Source organism: Thermobia domestica, chromosome 16 (genome assembly GCF_964235325.1).
Source record: "Thermobia domestica chromosome 16, izTheDome1.hap1.1, whole genome shotgun sequence".
Classification (NCBI taxonomy): Eukaryota; Metazoa; Arthropoda; class Insecta; order Zygentoma; family Lepismatidae; genus Thermobia; species Thermobia domestica.
The window spans coordinates 122311618-122333734 of NC_137469.1; the positions used below are offsets into that span (position 1 = coordinate 122311618).

A 22117-nucleotide genomic window follows, 5' to 3' on the forward strand; every position below is an offset into this window, starting at 1 on the left:
TTCCATAACAATAACGTGTTGTTACAAGGTAACCAAGAAAGTTCTGTCGCTTTTTCACCCTCCACCTTCCAAAATTGATATGTCACTTAAGATGTACCCCGAAGATAAAAAATAGTAACCATCAGCATCGACGACCTTCTGTCAACGTTCTGGAAGGCTATGGATTCCATCGCGGTACAACTTGGTGGGCCGTGAAGCAAAGAAGGTATCAAGTGCATTTTGCACCTCTAATAGGGATTTGAACTGGCGTCCTCTAAGATGATTTTCCTTGAAATGGAATAGGTGATAATTGGACGATGCAATGTCCGGGAAGTATGGCGGATGCAGTAGTGTTTCCCTTCCGAGGCGTAGAATGGTGTCCTGGGTCATCCTAGCCACGTGGGACTTAGCGTAGTCATGTAACAGGAGGACTCCTTTGCGATTCAGAGGTGCTGACTCCAGAGTTTTGAGTTTTTCTTGAACACAACTCAACTGCTAACAGTACACAGTTGCATTGATGCTCTGACCAGGTAGCAGTTCCAGATGCACGATGCTGCGAGCAGTCCACCAAACACACAGGAGGACCTTCTTCTGGTGCAGTGCTGGTTTCGGCTATTTTGGAACTGGTTTATGGGATGCTAACCAATGATGATGACCCGTGGAGCTTCGTACAGGACTCACTTCTCATCACATGTCAACAACCTGTCCAGAAATGGTTCCTTTATCAGACAAGACTGGAAAGAAACACAGGTGTCTGTTCTCGTTGCCTTCTGGCCCGGAGTCAAATCATGTGGGTCCCATCGACCCAACTTGTAGTATTTCCCAAGTTGATGGAGGTGCTGCCGAATAGTTTCTCCACTCACACTGAATTGTAGTCCCAGTTCCTCACATGTCTGGCCACTGTTTGTTTCAATGCTGCCTGTAGATCTTCATTTTGTACATGTGTTGGTCTTCCGGCACGTGGTGCGTCTTTGAGTGTTTCCTCACCGTCCTTAAACTTGTTAAACAACCGCTGCACTGTCCGCGTAGTCACGACATCCTTACCAAAGGCCTGGCATATCTTTCACCCCGCTGCAGCGGTGTTTGATCCCAGTTTGAACTCGTACAGCATACACGCCCTTATGACGCTCTGTGGAGGTCCCATACTTACTTTGTCCTTACGCAAGTTCACGGTGTAACTGAACTGCCACAACCAGGTAGTATGTTGGATATACCCACACCAACAACTTACCTTCGCCTTATCTCCATTCGCATTCAACTCACGGTGTGAGAGCCAATGGGACCCAGACCTTCACAAAAAGTGACAGAAGAACTTTCTTGGTTATCTTTGTAGATCGTTTAACTATCCTTGACTACTAATCGCAACCTGTCTATATGAGGTAAAATCAAATAGAACGAATTTTAAAATTTACTATCTTATTGGAATATACGTTACATACTATATAGTGTATAGCTTACTGAAGCGAGCATAGTGAAGCTTCAACCATCCGACTCGATTGGTCCACCTGTCCGTCTGTCTGTCCCTTATGAAAACTTATCCGATTTCAATGACATTTGGTACATATCTTTCTTCAAATCGCAGAAATAACCCTATTATTTCGGGATGCAATCCATTAAGAATAAGAAAGTAAAATTCACCCTTTATTGTAAGTTTGAAGATATACATGCCAGACAATTTTCCAATATAAACAACGTAAAAAACATGCAATTACGACAAAACGTAATGCATAGTTTCTTAAGCATTCTAATTATCCCCACAGTTTGGGTTAAAATTTGCAAAGAATGAAATGGTGAATTACCTACCCCTGAAATTAAAAAAGTTCTACAATAATTTTGTTTCACAAATATTCGATTCTGGTGTAATATGTCGTACCTTTTCTTTGAGAGCTCCTAAATCACCCTTTTTGCACTGAGTAAATTCAGTAAAGAATGAACTAGTATTACACCTCCTCTCTCATCCTCTTTATTTTATTTTATTTATTTTAAATGAGTTCCATGGTAACACTCGTAAAACTCATTCGTTTTTGTTAAAGATTATATACATTTTCTTTCACAGTTTTCCGTGATTTCCAGTACTTGGAATTAAAATCAGTCGGGAATAAACAATGAAGTTAGCTGAATACAGTGGAATGAATTCCTCTCCCCGATTAAAAATACGAACCACGATAGCTTTGGTAAAAATATTAGATTTTCATGAATATAGTGCACATTTTTGAGGCCTCACAATCATTTCCACTACTTGGATTTAAAATCAATCAAAAAAGACAATACCCTAATCTCCCTCCCTTCCGGGTTAAAAAAGTTGAGTTGATTTTGAGTTTAACGCCCCTTTCAACAGCGAAGCTATATGAGACGGGACCTACTGATTAACATGGAATCCGAACCACATGTGCTCCCGGCGGGAATCGGACCTGGATCTCTCACGCCAAAGGCGCGTGCGCTAACCGCTTATTCTCCAGGTTAAAAAAAAAAGTCCCATGTTAGCTTTCGCAAAACTTATTCGATTTTGATCCAAAATGTAGTATGTATTTATTGATGTTTCCACGTAATGTCCACTGAATCAGTCAAATAAGATGATTTAGCTCGCCCTCCCCTCCTCAAAATCAAACACCAAATTTGATTTTTAAAAATGTTATATGATAAAATTTTCGTTAAAAAATGGATTTTGGCCGAAAATGGCGTGATATTCTTTAAGGGTTTCCAATCGTCTCAACTGCCTGAAGTTTGATACTTTGTCAATAATGAAGGAGTAGATTTTTCCCGCTTTTATATTAGAAACAAGCCTTTGGCTAGCTGGGGCTCCGCCCCAAGACCCCCACGTTTGCTCGCTCTATGGCCTCGTACCTCTTAAACCCACATTTCTGCCGAATTTCAAGTTTCTTTTTCTATTTCAACTATCTAATAGATAAGACTTTGAATCAGAAAAAAAAGCCCTTTAAATAAGGGAATTTTTTTCATTTTCCCTTTAGAACCTCTAAAAACTAAAAATATTCACTTTTGGCAATTTTCTTGTAGGTTAGTTCCGGAAGGCTACAATCATGCCAAATTTCATCATTCTAATCCTGCCCGAAATGCCTAAACATTTTGGGGTACAGATGTCCCACATAAATAACATGGGAAAGATTTCTCAGTTCCCCATAAAACCACTCTAAAATTGGAAATATTTATTTTTGGTGATTTGCTTAGGTAACGCTAAAGGAAACGTACAAACATACCGAATTTCGAGTTTTTATACCAATTCCACGTACCTAAAATATGAGATTATAGGTGGGAAAAAACCCTACAATAACATGGGGAATTTCTTCATTGCCCCTTAAGACACCCTAAAAATTTAAAATATTCACTTTCGGCAATTTTCCTGTGGGCTAGTCCCGGAAAGTTACAATCATGCCAAATTTCAACTTTCCACATCAACCGGAAAGCACCCCTATATTTTATGTCAGTTCATGTAGTTAGGATATTACGATGTTTGTTATATGTCAGTTTATATATAGTTAGGATATTAGACATCTTCAGTTTTTTTTTTTTTTTTTTTTTTTTTTTTTTTTTTTATACAGAACAAAGAATGAGTTTCATTAAAGATTAGAGAGTTATTCTTATGATTTTGAGTTGCAATTAATGAGAAGGAAGAAGGAGGATATCTCGCTTCAACAATGCACAGGATCACTAAGTATATAGATGACTGTTAGGATTTTGTATATAAGATGCATTATTTAGGTTTAATTTAAGCACACTGGCAACCTACAGGGTGGCCACAAAGTTCCGTTACTTCTTTATAGATACTAATGTAAGTTTTCCCGTCACTCCTTGATAAATGCTAATGTAAGTTTTCCCGTTACCCTTTTATAAATGCTAATGTAAGGTTTTCCATTGTTTCAGATTGTGTTAACGATGGCTGATGCTTCCAGTTACAGTATTGAAGAACGTGTTATTGCAAGTTGTTGGGTGCATGAGAGAAACCCAGACCTCACCACCTGTGATAATGCGCTGTGGGGTTTAATAAAGAGCATCGTTCCACAAAACCGTTACGATACAACCGTCGAACTGACAGAAGCTGTGAAATAAATTTTTACCCAAGTTACACCTACAATGCTCTACAAAATATCGCACAGAATCTGGCGGCGTATTATCCTTTGACGGTCGACAGATTGATCTTAATGTTTCCTATCTCAATAAAACTTCTCGAAAGCATTGTTGTACATGTCATTCAGTTCTTTCTGTGTAGTTATTTACGGGTACGTTCAATGGTTTATGTTACTAATTTTCTGGGGTAACGGGACTTTCTGGTCACTCTGTATTTCCATCCCTCCCAACTGTCAGAAACGCATACTTATTTTAATTGATGTAGTAAATAGTAAGTATTCAAAGAAGCAAAGGAAATATTGTAATATATTCCCTAATTTTTTTATACTTTTTAATTTCTCTTTGGCTTTACATTTTGTCATTTGTAGAATTCTTCCATTACGATCTAATTTAATGGCATCTTTCAACAAAAGAACTAGTATATATGAAAATAAGTTGTCAAATAATGACTCACCTATGAATAGTCAGGTACTTCTGTGCTGTTATAGATCCTGCATCTAAAGGAGTGAAGAAGGCGAACTGGGATCCAAATCGGTCTTTTGCGTGACTCAGCAAAAGGTCCATAGTCACTCTTCTGTTTACTTTGTCCTATTAAAAAAAAAAACTTTAATTTTGTAACACAGAAGATATATATATATTAAAGATTATTATGGATACCAGTTTGGTAGGAAAACCCCGCATTGGTATGTTTACGAATAATTGGATATGTGGAGATATACTTACAGATATTTGTCGGGAGGACAATAAATAAAAACGGAAAAATGGTTATAGTAAATCTGCTATAGTTTATTGAGCCCTACATGAACCAAATTTGGAAACTCAGGCTTTCTAGAACGCTCACTCCACTGTGTCGAAGGAAAAAGGAAACACCTCTTAAACACCATTAAGTACACCTACATTAATTGTAAACGGAGCAATATAGAAACATTAAAATGAAGACAACGTATTCAACTGGACGATACATGAAACAGAGTGAAATATACGAAAACACAAAATGAGCATGTGAAACTCCCTCAAACTATTACCTCGAAGCAAAATGGCACTCAAACGCCGTACCATACACATGATTTTCCTTGTGTATGTGAATTTCCTTCTCCAACAGCTGTGTATGAACAAGCTCCAACATTACTTTTATATATATATATATATATATATATATATATATATATATATATATATATATATATATATATATATATATATATATATACAAGGTTTGTCCGGAAAGTAGGACTGATTTTTTTTTTTTTTTTTTCAAAAAATGTATTTACAATTTTGACATATCGACTTAATAAGTTTTCAAAATACGCCCCTTCTGCATACACACTATTTTATCCAGCGACTCTGCCAATCACTGAAAGCTCCCTGGAACGCAGAAACTGGAATGTTCTTCAGCTCTCTCGTTACGGCCTCTTTAATGGCCTGGACCAAGCCGCGGTGCCGTCCTTTCATGACTTTTTTCAGTCGGGGGAAGAAGAAGAAATCTGCAGGAGTGACACCTGGACTGTAGGGTGGCTGGGAGAGCTGTGTAATGCCATGTTTGGTCAGGAAGTCCATGACAGCAAAGGCGGTGTGGCTAGGGGCATTGTCGTGATGAAGCTTGCATTATCCAGCGATTGCTGGACGGACGCGGAGACTCGTTTTCTGAGTCTTGCAAGTATTTCCACCAGAGCTCAACAGATTTCGCACTTTCACTAAGTTTTCGTTACTTTTTTGCCGTTGAAGGGCGTTCTGACCGTTGCTTATCTTCAACTTGCTCTCTTCCCTCCCGAAACAATTTGTGCCACTCAAAAACCTTGATCGAGTCATGGCATCACTCCCATAAGCAGTCTTGATCATGTAACGGGTCTCACTCGCAGTTTTACCCAGTTTGATGCAAAACATCACCGCGTAACGGTACCCTAACAAACGATTCATTGTGGAGATGACAAGACATCTTGAAAGGGTTCACTTTAAACTCGACACTCCATGAAGGCTTGGAGACGACTGGAGACTGGTAGCTAAGACCTCCCACCACTCATCCAATGCAGTAACATTCCCCTCCTTCACGTTTTGGCGGGGAAAAATCAGTTCTACTTCCCGGACAAACCATGTAAAACTACAATATCAGACATAATTGTTTCATTCTAGTGTTTTGTTTGTCTTCCTCCTTGGTGTTATAAACGGATCAGTTGCCAATGATATTAGAATACAGAGGGAAGAATTTCTGACTAAAATATTGAAGCTTCAAGTTACAATTTCATCTTGCCCACTGTTACTACTTTTGCGCCTTTGCTCATAACGATAATCCAACAAATTAACTCCGCATAATATGCCTGAGATCAATACAGCATATCAACAGTTATTAATATGCTTCACTTTTATCACAGAAAGATTACCACTGCATAAATCGTATTGTGATTAAGTACGCAGGGTACTTTCTCTGGTAAGCGTACACAAAGAATACATGCTATTCAAAATAAATATCAACAAATGTTGTAGTGTTCACTATTACAGCTGCAGCTAATAATAAGCAACTAACATTATTGAAAGTTCTTATAAGTATGAATATTAACGTAATAAGTCTTAAAATAATTACACTTTATGACCATTAAACCTTGTAATAATTACTCAAAGGAATAATGGGTTGCATATTTACTAGTTAAAATGATCAGTTTCCTTACCTCATGCATTAAATCAAGCGTATTTTCACAAACTGTTTCGATTCAATTGACTCCATCTTTGGTGTGAATTTTCCGAGAAAATCATTGCTAAATGAACAACATGTTGACTTTTTTTTTTATTTTATTTTTTTTTTTTTAATCTGGTTAATCTTGAAATTTGTTTGTAAAAAAACAATCGTTAAATATTATTTCTTATGTTATCATTTCTCAAATACTGATATAAACGTTGTGAAGTGCTGACAAAATTCAACTCAACATTTATTTCAAGACGGTTCAACAGTACATCAACAAAATTAATCACAATAAGCTAGTAATACGGACACTACCATCAAATAGTTTGTTAGCTTTTTTGTTACAAACAGCTGTATATTACAATTTTTGTTGAGAAATATATTACTAACATTTTCTCTTTTGGTTCGTAGATATTTGATATAGTTCACACTTGTGTTTTTTTAATTCAATTTTTTATCAGTACTATTAAATCATAGAAGCAAATTACAATGACACAGTCTATGAAGTTTTACCACTTCTGATATATAACTTACTTCTATGATTTAACCAACGTTGATAAAATTTGATAAACAGAACACATACTAAATTACTACAAAATAAGTTAGTTTTGAAGTTATATTTCTAGAAGATTTATTACGTTGACACACAAGTTATCCATACTTATTTAAAAATCTATTTATAGCATAGTTTTTATTAACAATTCTGTTGAAGGCTGCAGTGTTAGTCATCGAAATTACAGCTGCAACTATAGTTGTAAACACTACAAAATTTGTTGACATTCAATTTGAATGTCTTCTCTATTATAAACTCAATTAAACTTATTTATCTTTATTTATCTTCCACGTGATGGCACAGACCGGTCGTCTCCTCTGCCTTCAAGCACATTCTCTGCAATATGAACCTCCAGCAATCAGATATACGAGATATCAGATATGTTGTTTAAGTAAGTACCGTTATGAAGTTCGGCCGCTGGAATCCTGCGATGGGCATCCTGCACATGTGCGCTATGTATCTATATCTGTTGGCAAGCCACAGACGCCATTACGAAAATATCCAATCCTATTTTCGTTTGTTTGTGAGTAGCTGAAATGCCTCCGCCGATTGACAATCTTGCCGACTGTGAAATACGTGCTGTGATTCGTTTTCTTAGTGCTAAAGGCGTGAACTGGCTTAAATTCATCGCCAGATGAGTGAAGAGTATGAAGAAAATATTATGAGCGATAGAATGGTACGGAAATGGGTTAGAACTTTTAAAGATGGCTGCACAAATGTTCATGATGAGGAACGAAGTGGGCGACCTTCTGTCGTTACTGAAGATTTGGTGCAGGAAATTGACAAAAAAAAAAAAAAAAAAAAAAAAAAAAAAAAAAAAAAAAAAAAACGCTCTACGATTTCGTCGTTATTTGTTATCGCTCATAATATTTTCTCCATACACTCTCAAAATATTTTCTCCGTGACAAAATACATCGCAGGACACCTTATTCCGAACACAAGGAACTGTGAAACTGGTGATTCCTAACACTTTGGACTTCCTGTAAAAGCCTTCCGTGTTTACTGTTATGAATGCTTATCTCTTGCCTACTTTGGAACCACCTACAAAATTAGAGCATATCTGAAAATTCTGAAGAGCATATTTGGGAATTATACGCTGTAGGAAAACCCCTGCACACCCATTATTCATTTATAAAATATGCACTTTTGGATTGCGTATGTATGAGTTCTTTCACACTGATAGGGACCGCCACTGCACCACGGTTTCTCAAATTAGAAATAGTATATATATTTAGCTTTTCGACGATTCTGGACAGCCCTAGCTCTGAAATTATGTACTTTTCCCCACATGTCCATATAAACTTTTTCTTTTACTTTGATGTGAGGAATTACGACAGCTTATATATAAATTCTTTACTTACCATAAAGACATCAAATTCATCCAGCATATAAAATGGGAGCTCCATTACTTCCCACAATGCCATTATAAAGGCCATAGTTGAATACGAACGTTCTCCTCCAGATAGGGACCTTGTGTCGGAATTTTGACGTTTGCTTCCGCTAATCGAGGCGACATTTATAGTCAATGTTTGGTCTTTGTGGTCCAACACTATATCACCCTGCAATGATATATTCAAACATAAATTTCCACTGAAAATACAATGTTCATTTAGAAACACATAACACAAACGAAGACTATAAAAACTCTCAAATAAGGAGAGAAAGAAATGCCGTAGATGGAAGTAACTGTTACACATCTTACCAGGAGCAACACTGTAAACTAAAGTCATGTAATATCAAGACAAAAGTGGTCAGAGTTTGATGGAAAAAGAGAAAATTAACGGAAAGATTCTTTCTAAGTTTCCTAGAAACTCCAAAATTTGGGTTGGACTTCGTCAGGCTGTGCTCACACAGTGCGGTATGGTATCTATTACAATTGGGATGCTTTCAGGAACCAGAAGAGGGCTTGTGAGTTTATCTTAACACTCCAGTTCCCACAATGGATATGGAAATGAAATCTAAGTTTCACGTCCCACGATTATGCCAGGTAGGCTAAAGAAGATGGTGATGATGAGAAATGAATGAAATGATAGAAAGAAAGTGGAGGAAACGGGAGAAACCTGAGAAAATCCACGCACACGGTGTTTGTCGTGCACGAGCCCTTTTCAGAATACTACAGAATGGAAGGTTCCCTTTGCGTATGCACGGACATCAATGGTCTGATAAATGAATTAGAAATTCAACATGATCCATCCCATTGGAGTATTTTCATAGATTCGTCTAAGTACAGTCTGAAAGCAGTTTTACTTCATAATGGAAATAAGCTGCGGTCTATTCCTGTGGCACACTCTGTTTCGATGAAAGAGACTTACGAGAATCTCGCACTCATTTTAAATCGTATTAAGGCTGTTGCTACCTCTTCGCTGAGTCGACTTTTTCCCTATCTAATAACATTGGAACTTTTTTCGTGTTTTTCTCAGCAACCAATGAACAAATCCTTACAAAAATTTGCATGGAGTCAGGTCGATAATAAAGAATTCGTTATATGAGCTTATAATTTTACTAAAAGCCTCCAATTAAGTTATTCATTCCCCCCTTTTTTTCATGTGAAGATTTGCAACAACGCATTGACGACACTGCGTTCTCTCTTCTAGCAGGTTGCGGCGAGTAACTGAGGGTTACTTTGAAGTTTCAACATTGTCCACAGCTGTGAGGGGACCCTTTTCAACAATGACATATTTATGGCATTTCAGTGAGAAGGCGTTGAAGTACGTTTTCTTTGCTGAAAGCAGAAAAAAATAAACACAGCGAGAACAGATCCATTCTTCTTTACATTAGCTTTCCCCCCCGTCAAGTATAGACAGTTATAACTGTCTCTATTAAATAAAGATACATTTAATGTATACGAAAGCGAATGTCACTTTATGACTATTATTATTATTATTATTATTATTATTATTATTATTATTATTATTATTATTATTATTATTATTACATTTTTCAAAACATGAAGAGACATACCTTTCTTGACTCCAGTGCCCATTTTATCTATATATGAGGTATTTATAATAAACTTCTATACTGCTAAAAGAAAAGCTACTTTTATAGTGACGTATTATTTGTATTTTATTTATTATATTTCAATTTAAAATAAAGTGTATCGTTTGTAACAACGAATAGTGCTCAAAACAGCACCTATTACCAGTCAACTATAGATTTAGATCAAACATAATAATGGACAACAACACCAATATATTGTATACATTTAGACCCTATTGGATCAAAATATGCAATCTATTTCAGACAAAAATTTTCTTGTAGGCCTTATATCTCGAGAACTACATATAGCGTACCCAAACTATGACTTAACTTAGTATGATGTGCTTATTGCGTAAAAAATACAAAAACTCGATTTAAGGACCATTTAAAAATTTTGTGGGCCCTGATCCACAAAATTCAATATATTACATTCAATCAAAAATTTTCTTGTACGCCCCATATTTTGACAATTACAAAGTGTGTGGCCAAACCAAAACTAACAATTTACTCAGCATGATGTGCTTATTCCGTTAAAAAAAAAAAAAAAAAAAAAAAAAAAAAAAAAAAAAAATATTCAGCTGCCATTCAAAAAATGTGTGGGCCCTGATCCAAAAAAATCAATATATATTTCACCCATTCAAACATTTTCTTGTACGTCCCATATTTTGAGAACTACATATAGTATAGCCAAACCAAAAAGTAACAACTTAGCCCGCATGATGTGCTTATTCCGTAAAAAATACGAAAACTCGATTTAGGGCCCATTCAAAAATTTTGTGAGCCCTGATCCAAAAAAATTCAATATATTTCATACAATCAAACATTTTCTTGTAGCCTTATATCTGGAGAACTACAGGTAGTGTAGCCAAACCCAAACTAACAATTTACTCAGTATGATGTGCTAATTCCGTAGAAAATACGAAAACTCGATTTGGGAACCGTTGCTAACTTTTGTGGCCCCTGATCCAAAAACTAATTATTTGGCAAGATCGAAATATTTTTATGCATTTTTGGATCATTTTTAAAATTCTTAGTCAAGATCGCTATCTTTTGATCCATTTTTTGGATTATTCCTAAAATTCTTGTTTTTATATGTTTTTTTATATTTATATATAAGGTGATACAAAGAAAATTTAGGGAATCAATTGATCTGATTGAAGATTTGTTTAAATCTATTTTATAGAATCTTTTAGATTTGTTAACTATATTCCTGTTAACTGCAGATTTTTTTAAAAAGATCTCTTTTTAATCTACATTTGTATTCTTTCTTTACTCACTCATGAAGTATATCTATAACTTTTGTCAATTTTTAAAGTTGCTTCTGAATAAGTTTCGAGAGTTGTCCGCAAAATTTCGTTAACATCTTATTTGAACTAACGTAACACTGTAATCTCACTTTAATTTACCATAGTATATTTTCTTTTTTCTTTCTTTCTTTTCTTTTCTTTTTTTTTTTTTTTTTTTTGCGTGAAAGTAACATTTGAAACCGAATTATTTCTTTAAAATTTATACATGAAATGGAAATTGTTTTTTAAAAAAAACTATGACATACTCATTGTATAAATAAATGTGAAATATTAGTGTTTGTTTGATTTATTTGTATTGATTGAAGTCAATACTTCGAGTGTAACTTTGACCACTTATCAACAAAATTAAAAAGTCATAGACCAGTATAATTTAAGCAAGTTACTTACTTGATTTGAGACATAATTTTGGAGGGAAAGAGTAGAAATTTTACTGATAACATTTTTTTTATTTAACTTTTCCTGTATTTATGTTTAGCGTGGCCTTGTGAATTTTGTTTACTTTTTTTTCAATGTAGAAACTTACCTAGGGATTTTGGAGTATGCTCATAGATATTTAAATTGTGAATAGTGCTTCGGTGATATTTAGCATTTTGATTATACTGCTTGTTTATTATTTTTTAATAACTTCATTTACATAATGTTGTGGCTTGATGTAACGAAGTATTCCATCACATATTTTTATACTCATACGGTAGTGCTTTAGTTTAATATGTATGACAATGACAAATTGATGTACCTCAACAAAAAAAAGCCCTATATTTTAAAATGAAGCATGAAAAAATAATGCATAAAATTAAAATTATTCTGTTAATATGTGTTGTACTATATATATATATATATATATATATATATATATATATATATATATATATATGTTGTAGCTATAGATGAAATTTCGCGTTCACCATCTGGAAAATAAATATTTCTTATTTAGAATGCGTAAGCTACAAGGTTATTATTAGCAGGTAACACTAATAAGTCCCTATTCCCTGTTACCAAGAAATAAGTCCCTATTCATATTTCGTAAAGTAATAACCAAGAAAAGACGTTACCAAGAAAATGACATTTGTATCTACATTAACACTACATATTTCATTATGTATAGATGTTTTTCTGTTTAGTAAAAGAATCCCTGATATTACACTTAACTTTTCCTACAAATGTGCTCTGTTAGAAGGGTAATGTGTGGTCAGTTCTTCAGTTTCCCAGTTGCCTCACGATACTGAAACAACACCGAAAAATCTGTCATCATTAGGAATAGAATTCGACAGCATTCACGCTAAGAACACATTTGTGTAACAAAAAAGTTTATTTCTAAATTTCCTTCGTATGTGGTAAAAATGAAATTATTATTATTTAGCATAAACATTCTATACTACTATTCACAGTTTCAAATACATATACAGAGGCCGGTAGCCAGCCCAAAAATGTAGGGGGGCGGCTGAAGTTAGGGGAGCCCGATCCAACCATATCATAGTTTATCACCATATTATATTTCATTTGCAAGCCTACCGTGAAACGTTTAGGGAGGCCAGCGAAAATTTAGGGAGGCAAACCCCTAGATCCTCCTGAATACGGGTCTGCATATACATATATATAATTATTCCAAAATGCTATCTCCACTGGTTTACCTGTTTCCGTGAGGTTACAAAAGTCAAAGAGCGCTGGTGTTTTCAATGTGAAAACCCCACTGGTGTCGGCAGCGCGGCCAGTCTCTGGTCAAGGAAACACCGACAAGGAGGAACCGATGTGGTGACCACAAATTTTAACTAAATTACAAGTGCCAAGCCGCACTGATATTCCTTGCTCGTCACAATCTCTTGTGCCAAGAATTTCCTATTATAATAATAATAATAATAATAATAATAATAATAATAATAATAATAATAATAATAATAATAATTATTATTATTATTATTATTATTATTATTATTATTATTATTATTATTATTATTATTATTATTTCACACAGGAAATTTGAAAATAAAATGAAATCTGTAAGTTTTACGTCCCACAGATATGCCAGTTAGGCTAAAGGAGATAGTGATGATAAGTAATGAATGAAATGGTGGAATGAAGAAGGTGGGAGAAAACAGGAGAACCCTGAGAAAACCCATGCACACGATGTTTGTCCACCACAAAGTTCACTTAGCGCGAGCTGGGATCAAACCAAGGACCCCATGCAACTGAGATGAACGCTCTACCACTGAGCCACCGCGGCCCCCACACAGGAAATTTATCTGCTATCACAATCGTCTGCTAACTTATATTTGTATAACCAATCACCAGGTATAAGACTGAAATACATGAGACGCAAGAGGCATCTTGCTATGTTGGAAAGTAACCACAAGAACTCCGAACGAGACTAGACGAATATACTAAAAGCAATAGGTTTAGCAAAGAAAATAAAGAGCGCCCCCTCCTTCTCAGTGCCATAAATCTGTCCTCGAAAAGGACGAGAGGGCTAGAAAATTTCATTCCACAGATGTGATATGGACAGAGTTTAAAAACCTGTTTTAAATGGCTAGCCCGAATTTCCCTCACGCTGCTAATACAAACAGGGAGAAGCAGAGATCGCACTGTTGCAAATCTTCACATGAAAAAAAGGGGGGGAATGAAAAACTTAATTGGAGGCTTTTAGTAAAATTATAAGCTCATATAACGAATTCTTTATTATCGACCTGACTCTATGCAAATTTTTATAAGGATTTGTTCATTGCTTGCTGAGAAAAACACGAAAAAAGTTCCAATGTTATTAGATAGGGGAAAACTCGACTCAGCGAAGAGGTAGCAACAGCCTTAACTACAAAGAATATGGTTGGCAAATTTGCAGAGATTTGAAAGTTATTGCAATGTTACTTGGTCTGCAAGGTGGATTTACAAAGTGCTGTTGTTTTTTCGTGTCTTTGGGACTCAAGAGCTACAGGAAAACATTTTTCACAAAAAGAGTGGCCCCCCAGGGAGACATTTAAGCCCGGTACCAACAGTGTCAAGTATGAGCCTCTGATCGATCCAGCCAAGGTGCTACTTCCACCTCTTCATATTAAGTTGGGCCTCATGAAGAATTTCGTAAAAGCTATGGACAAAGAAGGCGAAGGACTTAAGTATCTTAGGCAGTGTCTTCCAAACTAAGTGATGGTAAATTAAAAGGAGTTTTCACAGGACCTGATATTCGCAAACTTACCCATGACGAATTGTTTGAACAGAGTTTAAACGACAAAGAGTTAAATGCCTGGCGTGCTTTTGTTCAAGTTTTTTGGGCAAAACTAAAGTTCAAAATTACGAGGCTCTGGTGCAGCAACTTCTGGTCGCATACGAAGCTCTGAGATGTCGCATGCCTTTGAAAATCCACTTTCTGCACTCCTACCTCAACTTCTTTCCATCTTGCAAATGTAAGCGACGAAATGGGAGAACGGTTTCACCAGGATATAAGAACAATGGAAACTCGATATCAAGGGCGTTGGGACCCTGCAATGATGGGGGACTATTGTTGGTCGGTGAAGAGAGAGGACCCAACATTTCATAAAAGGAAAAAGTAAAGCAGATGGGTGTTATTTGCAGCTCCAAACATTAGACTTTATAAATTACTCTGTGTATGTACACTCTTGACCAAAATGATTGTCGCATATCTATAAATGTCTTCTTGTAAGAATATAATTTGATAATGATTTTGCAGGTTACTTTTAATACTGATACTATGTGTATAATCGGGAAATGTATATTTGAGGTAAATTTCATACGAAAAGAATTATAAATACGAATATTAGAATGAGAAAAACTAAATGTTGCTAAATGGACAAGATAGTTTTATTTTCGTTTTATTGTTCTTATTTACTGCTCTTTTGACATGAAATTTGCCACATACATGTCTTTGGCGATTATACACATACTAACACTATAAGAAATACCGGGCGAATTAGTTATCAAATTATACTCCTACAAAAACATATTTATAGACATGCGACAATAATTTTGGACATGAGTGTACATGCTAATAGGCCTACACTAACAGAATATATATAGTTTTTTAGTGCTAATACACAAACAGAATATATAGTTTTTTAATTGGTTTGATTCAATAAATTAATTTTAAGAATTTTTAAAACAGAATGTCGTTCTTGACCAACTGTTGAAATGAAGTTGATTCCCTTTCGGCACGCAAAGAGCTCATTGGCCGGTACACTCCATGATAGTTCATTTTCCCTATTATGGTAAATCTGGCAACTATGCGTTACACAAAAATGCGAGCTCATGTAGTAAAATGGATATCATATTCATATTCAGGGACCTAAAATTAGTCAGAATCAGTGAGTTTTGTTTCTGTAACTTTTCAAAAGTCGTCCTGCGTTGTTAAAATTACCTATGGCTCTAAACGAACCTTTTGTCGGGTAAAGAATAAACATGTAAGTAAATATGTTTTGTTTTCCTTTTTATGCACGTAAGTTTCTTCACCTACTAATTTTCATTCGTTTTATTTTTTGTACTTTATTTTTCGAAAACATACGCATTAACAGCAGCCTCGCTTACAGTATAATATTTATAGGTCGACACAAGACTTACCATTTATAGACTACCATCATCATTGTATCTTCCGTCAGGGTTGTGAAAATTTCTGTCAAGTTTTTTTTTTATTTTTTTATTTTTTTTTTTATAAAACCCAGTTCAGTGGGTTTTATTGGGCAAAACTAGGTTTTATTGGATAAAATCGGGTTCTATTGGAAAAAGTGGGTTTTATTGGGAAAATTGAATTTTATTAAATTTTGTACTTATATTTAAAGCCATATCCCTACTTAAAATATCATTTAAGCATTTATGTTCGATTGTACACACGGAAGTATGGAATTCCCTCTGGGACGAGTTCACGGTTCGATCCAAGGTCCTGTCAAATGGGTTTTGTGATGGACAAACACCATGTGCATTAGTTCTCTCGAGGTTCTCCAGTTTCCTCCCACTTTCGATCATGCCACTATCATCATCCATCTGATCAACACCGTCTCCTTTAGCCTCCGTGCATAATCGTGAGACATTGAACTACATTTAAAAATAACAAAAATAAAAAAAAAGGTCACACAAGGAAATCTCTGAAGCCACATCCGCGTTTCGTTGAATTTCATTGAACACACTTTGTACAACAATTGACACTCGCTTATATTTCGATTTCTAGAAAGGAACAAGTATAGTATTTTGTAAATTAACAAAGAAGTATAATATACTACAGAAATAAAATCCGCTATTACACTCATGATTCAAATCCCGGAAGCACCGGTCCTGATTAAAGGTTCTTTTAGTTCCCCTCAAAAGACACGAGCAAATAATGGGATAGTACCTCTAGTTTAGGAGCCAGAGATAAACGGCTTTATTAAATGGATTTTTTAAAACTAAAGTTTTTTTTTGAAAGACCTAAAATGTTGGATTTTTTTAAAAAAAATAATTTTCAGTTAAAAAATTTGCTTTCTTACAATACAATTTACGATTAAGGGCCTTTGTACATATGATAATTATACTATATGTCAAATACTCCAACAAATACGCCAGAAGAATTCGGGAGTATCACAATCTGATTGTCGTTAGTACTGAGAATGAAGAAGTAAAGTTTTAGGATTTTTTTTTTTTTTTTTTTAATGAAGCGTTCTCGATTTGTAATTATCTGACACGCGGAGAAAAACATTTTATTATTTGTACTAATACGCGAGTATGTACTACAAAAATAAAGGGAATGTACTTGCATTGCGTTTTATTCCTGACTACCTGAGAAATGCCAGTTTGTTAGATGAGGAGAATTAGATTCATGAAAAATACTTGAGCTTTCCCTACCTCTTAGAACACAAACATCACTTAAAGTGTAATACAAACTGCATAAGATATTCTATTTTTGGAAAAAAAATTAAAGCCCTTTCTCCACTAGGATACGCCCTTGAAGCAAAGTTAGCTGATAAAATCCCACCTTGAGGTATGTACTAATTAGTATTCAAAATCTCATTTCAAGCTGTTAAATCGTTCCACCATGACGCGATCACAAACGACAGGCAATGTCGACTTAAATGGAGAGAAGAAAATTTTATAAAAACCTTCCTTCTCCCCTTAAAACGGAAATTTTCAAAATCGGGGAGAGACGTTTCCCTTTATTTTTAATGAAGAGATTTTATATATCAAGTTTTATCTGCCTAACTTGACAGGTTCACGAGTTACTGTAGTTTTGGCTGAAATTTTGAACAACCTCTACTTACATTAGGATGCACCCATCAATCAAAGAATCCAGCTCAAGGTAGATATTATGTTCCAAAATTCATTTCGAACTATGATCCCCGTGATGCGATCAGAAACAACATGCAATATCGTTTTCAATGTGAAGAAAGGAATTATAGAAAACCCTCTCTACCCTTAAACCGAAAAATTTCACAAACGCTGGAGCACAGTTTAAATACCGAATTCTATCTTCCTAACCTGGAGGGCTCGTAACATATAAATCTTATATAAATTTTGAACCCCTCTACCTCCCTCACCTAGGATACACCCTTGAATCAAAGTAATATGACTAAAAATCAAGCCTAAGGTACGTACTATGTTCAAAAATTTCAAACTGTTCAACCGTTTCCCTGTGATGCAATCACAAACAACAGGCAACATCGCTTTCAATGTAAAGAAAGCAATAATAGAAAATCCCCTCCCCCTCTTTCTTTAAAAAGGGAACTCTCACAAACGCTGCCACACGGTCCTTTTTTTTAAATGAGATTTAATATACCAAGTTTAATTTTCCTAACTTGACAGAATCGTGAGATACTCAATTTTCCGTATAGACTTTTGAACCCCCCCCCCCCCCTACGCATTTTAATCAAAGAAATTTGATAGAAACCCACTTCGAGGTACGTTATCACTACATCCAACAATTCAATTCAAACGTTTAGTTGTTTTCCGTTATGCGATCACAAACAATATCCTTTTCATTTTTACATCCTAGATTACAGTTGAACACTGCTACAACGGATTTGATCGAACGCAAACAAAATTCGTTATGCATGATTCCTAAACTATTTTTTGGGGAATGATCTCTTGATGAATACGTAATTTAACCCAATCTGAACACGATCGGAAAAGCAATTATAATCACATTAAGGTTATTATATCAATCTAAGTTTTGAATTATATTTTTAGAAGTTTTATTTATTTTATTTATTTTTTTTTTTTTTGCGGTGAAGGGGGGGGGACGGGAAAATTCCAATTACTCTGATTTCCGTACGTTATATACTAGTTTAAAATGTACCAAAAACACAAGAATAAAGCAGTTTTACTCATCCATTTAAACACTGTGAACTGGAAAATTTTATTTATTTTTTATTATTTTTTTATTTTATTTTATTTTTTTTTTAAAATACTATCTTAATATGAAGTATGCCATACTATTGGGAGGCTTTATACACGTACTTACCTTAAAATTGCGATGAAACAAAAGTCCTCGGAATATTATCTGTACTCTTACAGATATTAATCTCTGCAAGTTAAAATACACCTTTTTTCTGCTTTCTATGAAAAACTCCAGTTTCTGTAAAAAAAAAAAAAAAAAAAAAGTAAGTATATATTGAAATTTCATGAACTATGTAAAACCATGTGGAAGTAAATTATTCAGTAAACAAGACCGGGTCTGTAAAAAACTTATCTCGGTTTGTTTCAAGTAGGAATCTCCTTTGTCCACATACAGCTTTGCACGATCCACTATAAGCCATGGAATGACTTCTAGAAATCCTGGACTGTAATGGTTTTCCAGGTTCCATCACTACTTGCTGTGTAGTGAGATAATCAACCCTTCAGTGGTGGTTTTAATTTGAGGCAAAGCAAGTAATCACAGGAAAGAGTATCTGGCAAATACACAGAGTGTCGTATCACGTAAATTCTTTTATGAGGTAAAAAAAACTCATGAACAACTGTGTAATGGTGCAATGAAACACTCTTTCTAGTTTCTCTCCTCCATTTAAGAATGGATACGAAATCTGCATGCAGCTTTACTTTTTCTAAAACCCCTGTTATTATTTGGCTAACTGTCTCTCTATTCCTCCTCACGAGGTCTGATATAGGGATGACCTTTTTTCAAAAAAATCTGTTTTAGATTTTTATTTTATCGTAAAATTCATATTTTGATATAGAACTTTTCCTTGAAGACTCATGTTTTGTAAGTATGCTGCAGACATTTGTCCAGTGCAATGCGAAACAAACTGCATTGGTAGTTTATGTAACAAATGTCGTTCTGCTATTTTCCGTAGGAAACTGTTTCTTTCACTAGACCAAGAAGATATACATCGAAAAAGCTGATGTTGATACCGTAGTACAAGTACTTTTCCTGCAAAAATAACTTCTTATTGTTACTAAACTATGCAGTCACAGGTAAGCATTAAAACTATGTGTCTAGTAAAAGGGAGTAACCGAAGGCATTTTCAAATAGCCATTACGATTAAAACACGTGGTATCAGTGCAATAAAGATACTATTAAATTTCGGTCCACGTGTACAACTTATCTCTTTCTGATATAGCATTTCGTTTTAATTTCTGGTGCATCTAATTGGCTACCCAAGAATTCTCTCTTCTATTGATATCTATCAGCTCCCAAATATAAAATTGTCCAATATTGTAATTCCATTCTCTACAACTGTCAAAAATTTGAGTCATACTAAATCAAAATTCTCCTGGCCAGATCAAATAAATGAAGTTTGTAAGAGAGCATTTGGTGCCTTGCATACATTAAATCGGCTGAGAGATTTCTTACCAATATCTCTGAACATCAAACTGGTCATGGTACATGTGTTTCCACATCTTGACTATTGACTATTCTGATCTTTCCGAAAATCAATCAAAGCGCTTGCAAAGAGCTTGCATTAGATTTATTTTCAATTTAACTTACAGGGAACATTTATCATCATTATATATATATATAATCATGGCTGACGTTAGTAGAAAGAAGAAATTTATATAACCTTACCCTATTGTGCAAAATACTTACTACATCAAAACCATCGTACCTAGCACGTAGATTTTTATATTTATCGGACTTTCATAATGAAAACACAAGATCATTTTGCTCTCCAAACCAGTCACAATTTTGAATCATAATCCAATTCTTTCACAGTAAGTACTACACGCCTCTGGAACAGTTTACCTCAATTAATACACAATGTTTCAACAGTTGCCAAATAAATACATAAAATAAAATAAATACCTTTCTTTTAAGCAGAAATAAGGATACGAGTAGCACATGAGACGTCTTAGTAGGCTATTAATTACCCATGTATGAAGACACCCACTCAATTAGGATCCCATGCTAATCTATACAGCTTATATATATATATATATATATATATATATATATATATATATTTGTAGTACCGCTATTTAATTTATGTTTCTTCATGTTATTTTTATTCCAGATTATATTCCTACATGAACGTCTTTTTTGTTTTCTCTCTTGTATATTATTTTCATTTTTTAGCATATTCCTTTTCATGTGGTTGATATGTACTTTTCTTTTGTAATTGTTAATATTTTTATGTATTGATGCCTTTTTTAAATAAAAAAAATTACAATGTATGCACGTGGTTAAGTGCTTGGAAAAGGCTGCAGAGCCTTAACTTAGCCATGAAAAAGAAGTCATAAATAAATAAAATAAAATAAACAGATAAGGAAAACTGCTCATTCATAATTTTTCTCCAAAGATTCACCTGCATTATCGTTTTCATGAACATTTGTCTTAGTTCATGTCTTAAAGTTTTATCCATCGCCTGCTCGAAGATTTCTTGATTTCAAAAAATATCCTTAGTTTCGTTCATTGATTTTCCGAAAAGAATTGTTTTATTTTTCAATTCTCAAAAACGAAATTTTTCATTTTTCGCCTTTTGAAAATTTCATTTTTGGAAAAAAAAAAATGTGACCATCTGTGGTCTTATATTATCCTAAGACAGAGGCATTTTGCCCATTCTAAATGATACTTCAAACTCAGTCAATGATTTTGGTTTTTCTGACAGATCTGCTTCGATCTCGACTCTCGTTATTTTCCACGGACTCTCTTATACCAGAGAATTTCTTATGCTATTCAAAAACCGGCAACGAAAAACGCAATTGTCTCCATAAACCTATGTTAACATATCAAATATTTACGTTAGGATTTTCCCTAAGCGTGCACAGGAATTGATATTCACTTAATGTTCTATTGTTGTAACCGTGTCACGTCAGAAGGGCCCGGACAAAAAGGCCCGAGTCAAAACGGACCCGCGACAAAAGGGTCCCACGTCAAAACGGCCTGAGACATAGCCTGAAAAGCCTCAGAAGTATAAAAATGCTTATTAGATGAAAAATATTTTGTAGACAGTACCTGATTGATGAGTGGCCGTTTTAACTCGGGCCTTTCTGTCTTCGCCCTTCTGACATGAAACCGTTGTAACTGAGAAGGGGTATCACAATACTAGTCCATACTTGACTGAGTTATGCGCCACACTGGTGACAACCCGAACTGGAAATTTTTGAAAGTGTTTCCAAGGTCAGACGCTAGACTAACGACTA

General features: G+C 34.8%; 1 protein-coding gene across 7 annotated transcripts in view; it reads right to left on the minus strand.

The window, feature by feature from the left end:
- Nucleotides 1-22117, minus strand: part of LOC145673386 (structural maintenance of chromosomes protein 6-like) — a 172166-nt gene that overhangs the window by 16848 nt on the left and 133201 nt on the right. For all 7 annotated transcript variants that reach the window (XM_081743042.1, XM_081743037.1, XM_081743041.1 and 4 more), the window contains 3 exons: nt 19002-19115; nt 8651-8848; nt 4517-4650 (listed from right to left, as the gene is read on the minus strand). In XM_081743042.1, the coding sequence (XP_081599168.1) occupies nt 4517-4650; nt 8651-8848; nt 19002-19115 (446 nt within the window). The remainder of the gene's footprint in view (nt 1-4516; nt 4651-8650; nt 8849-19001; nt 19116-22117) is intronic.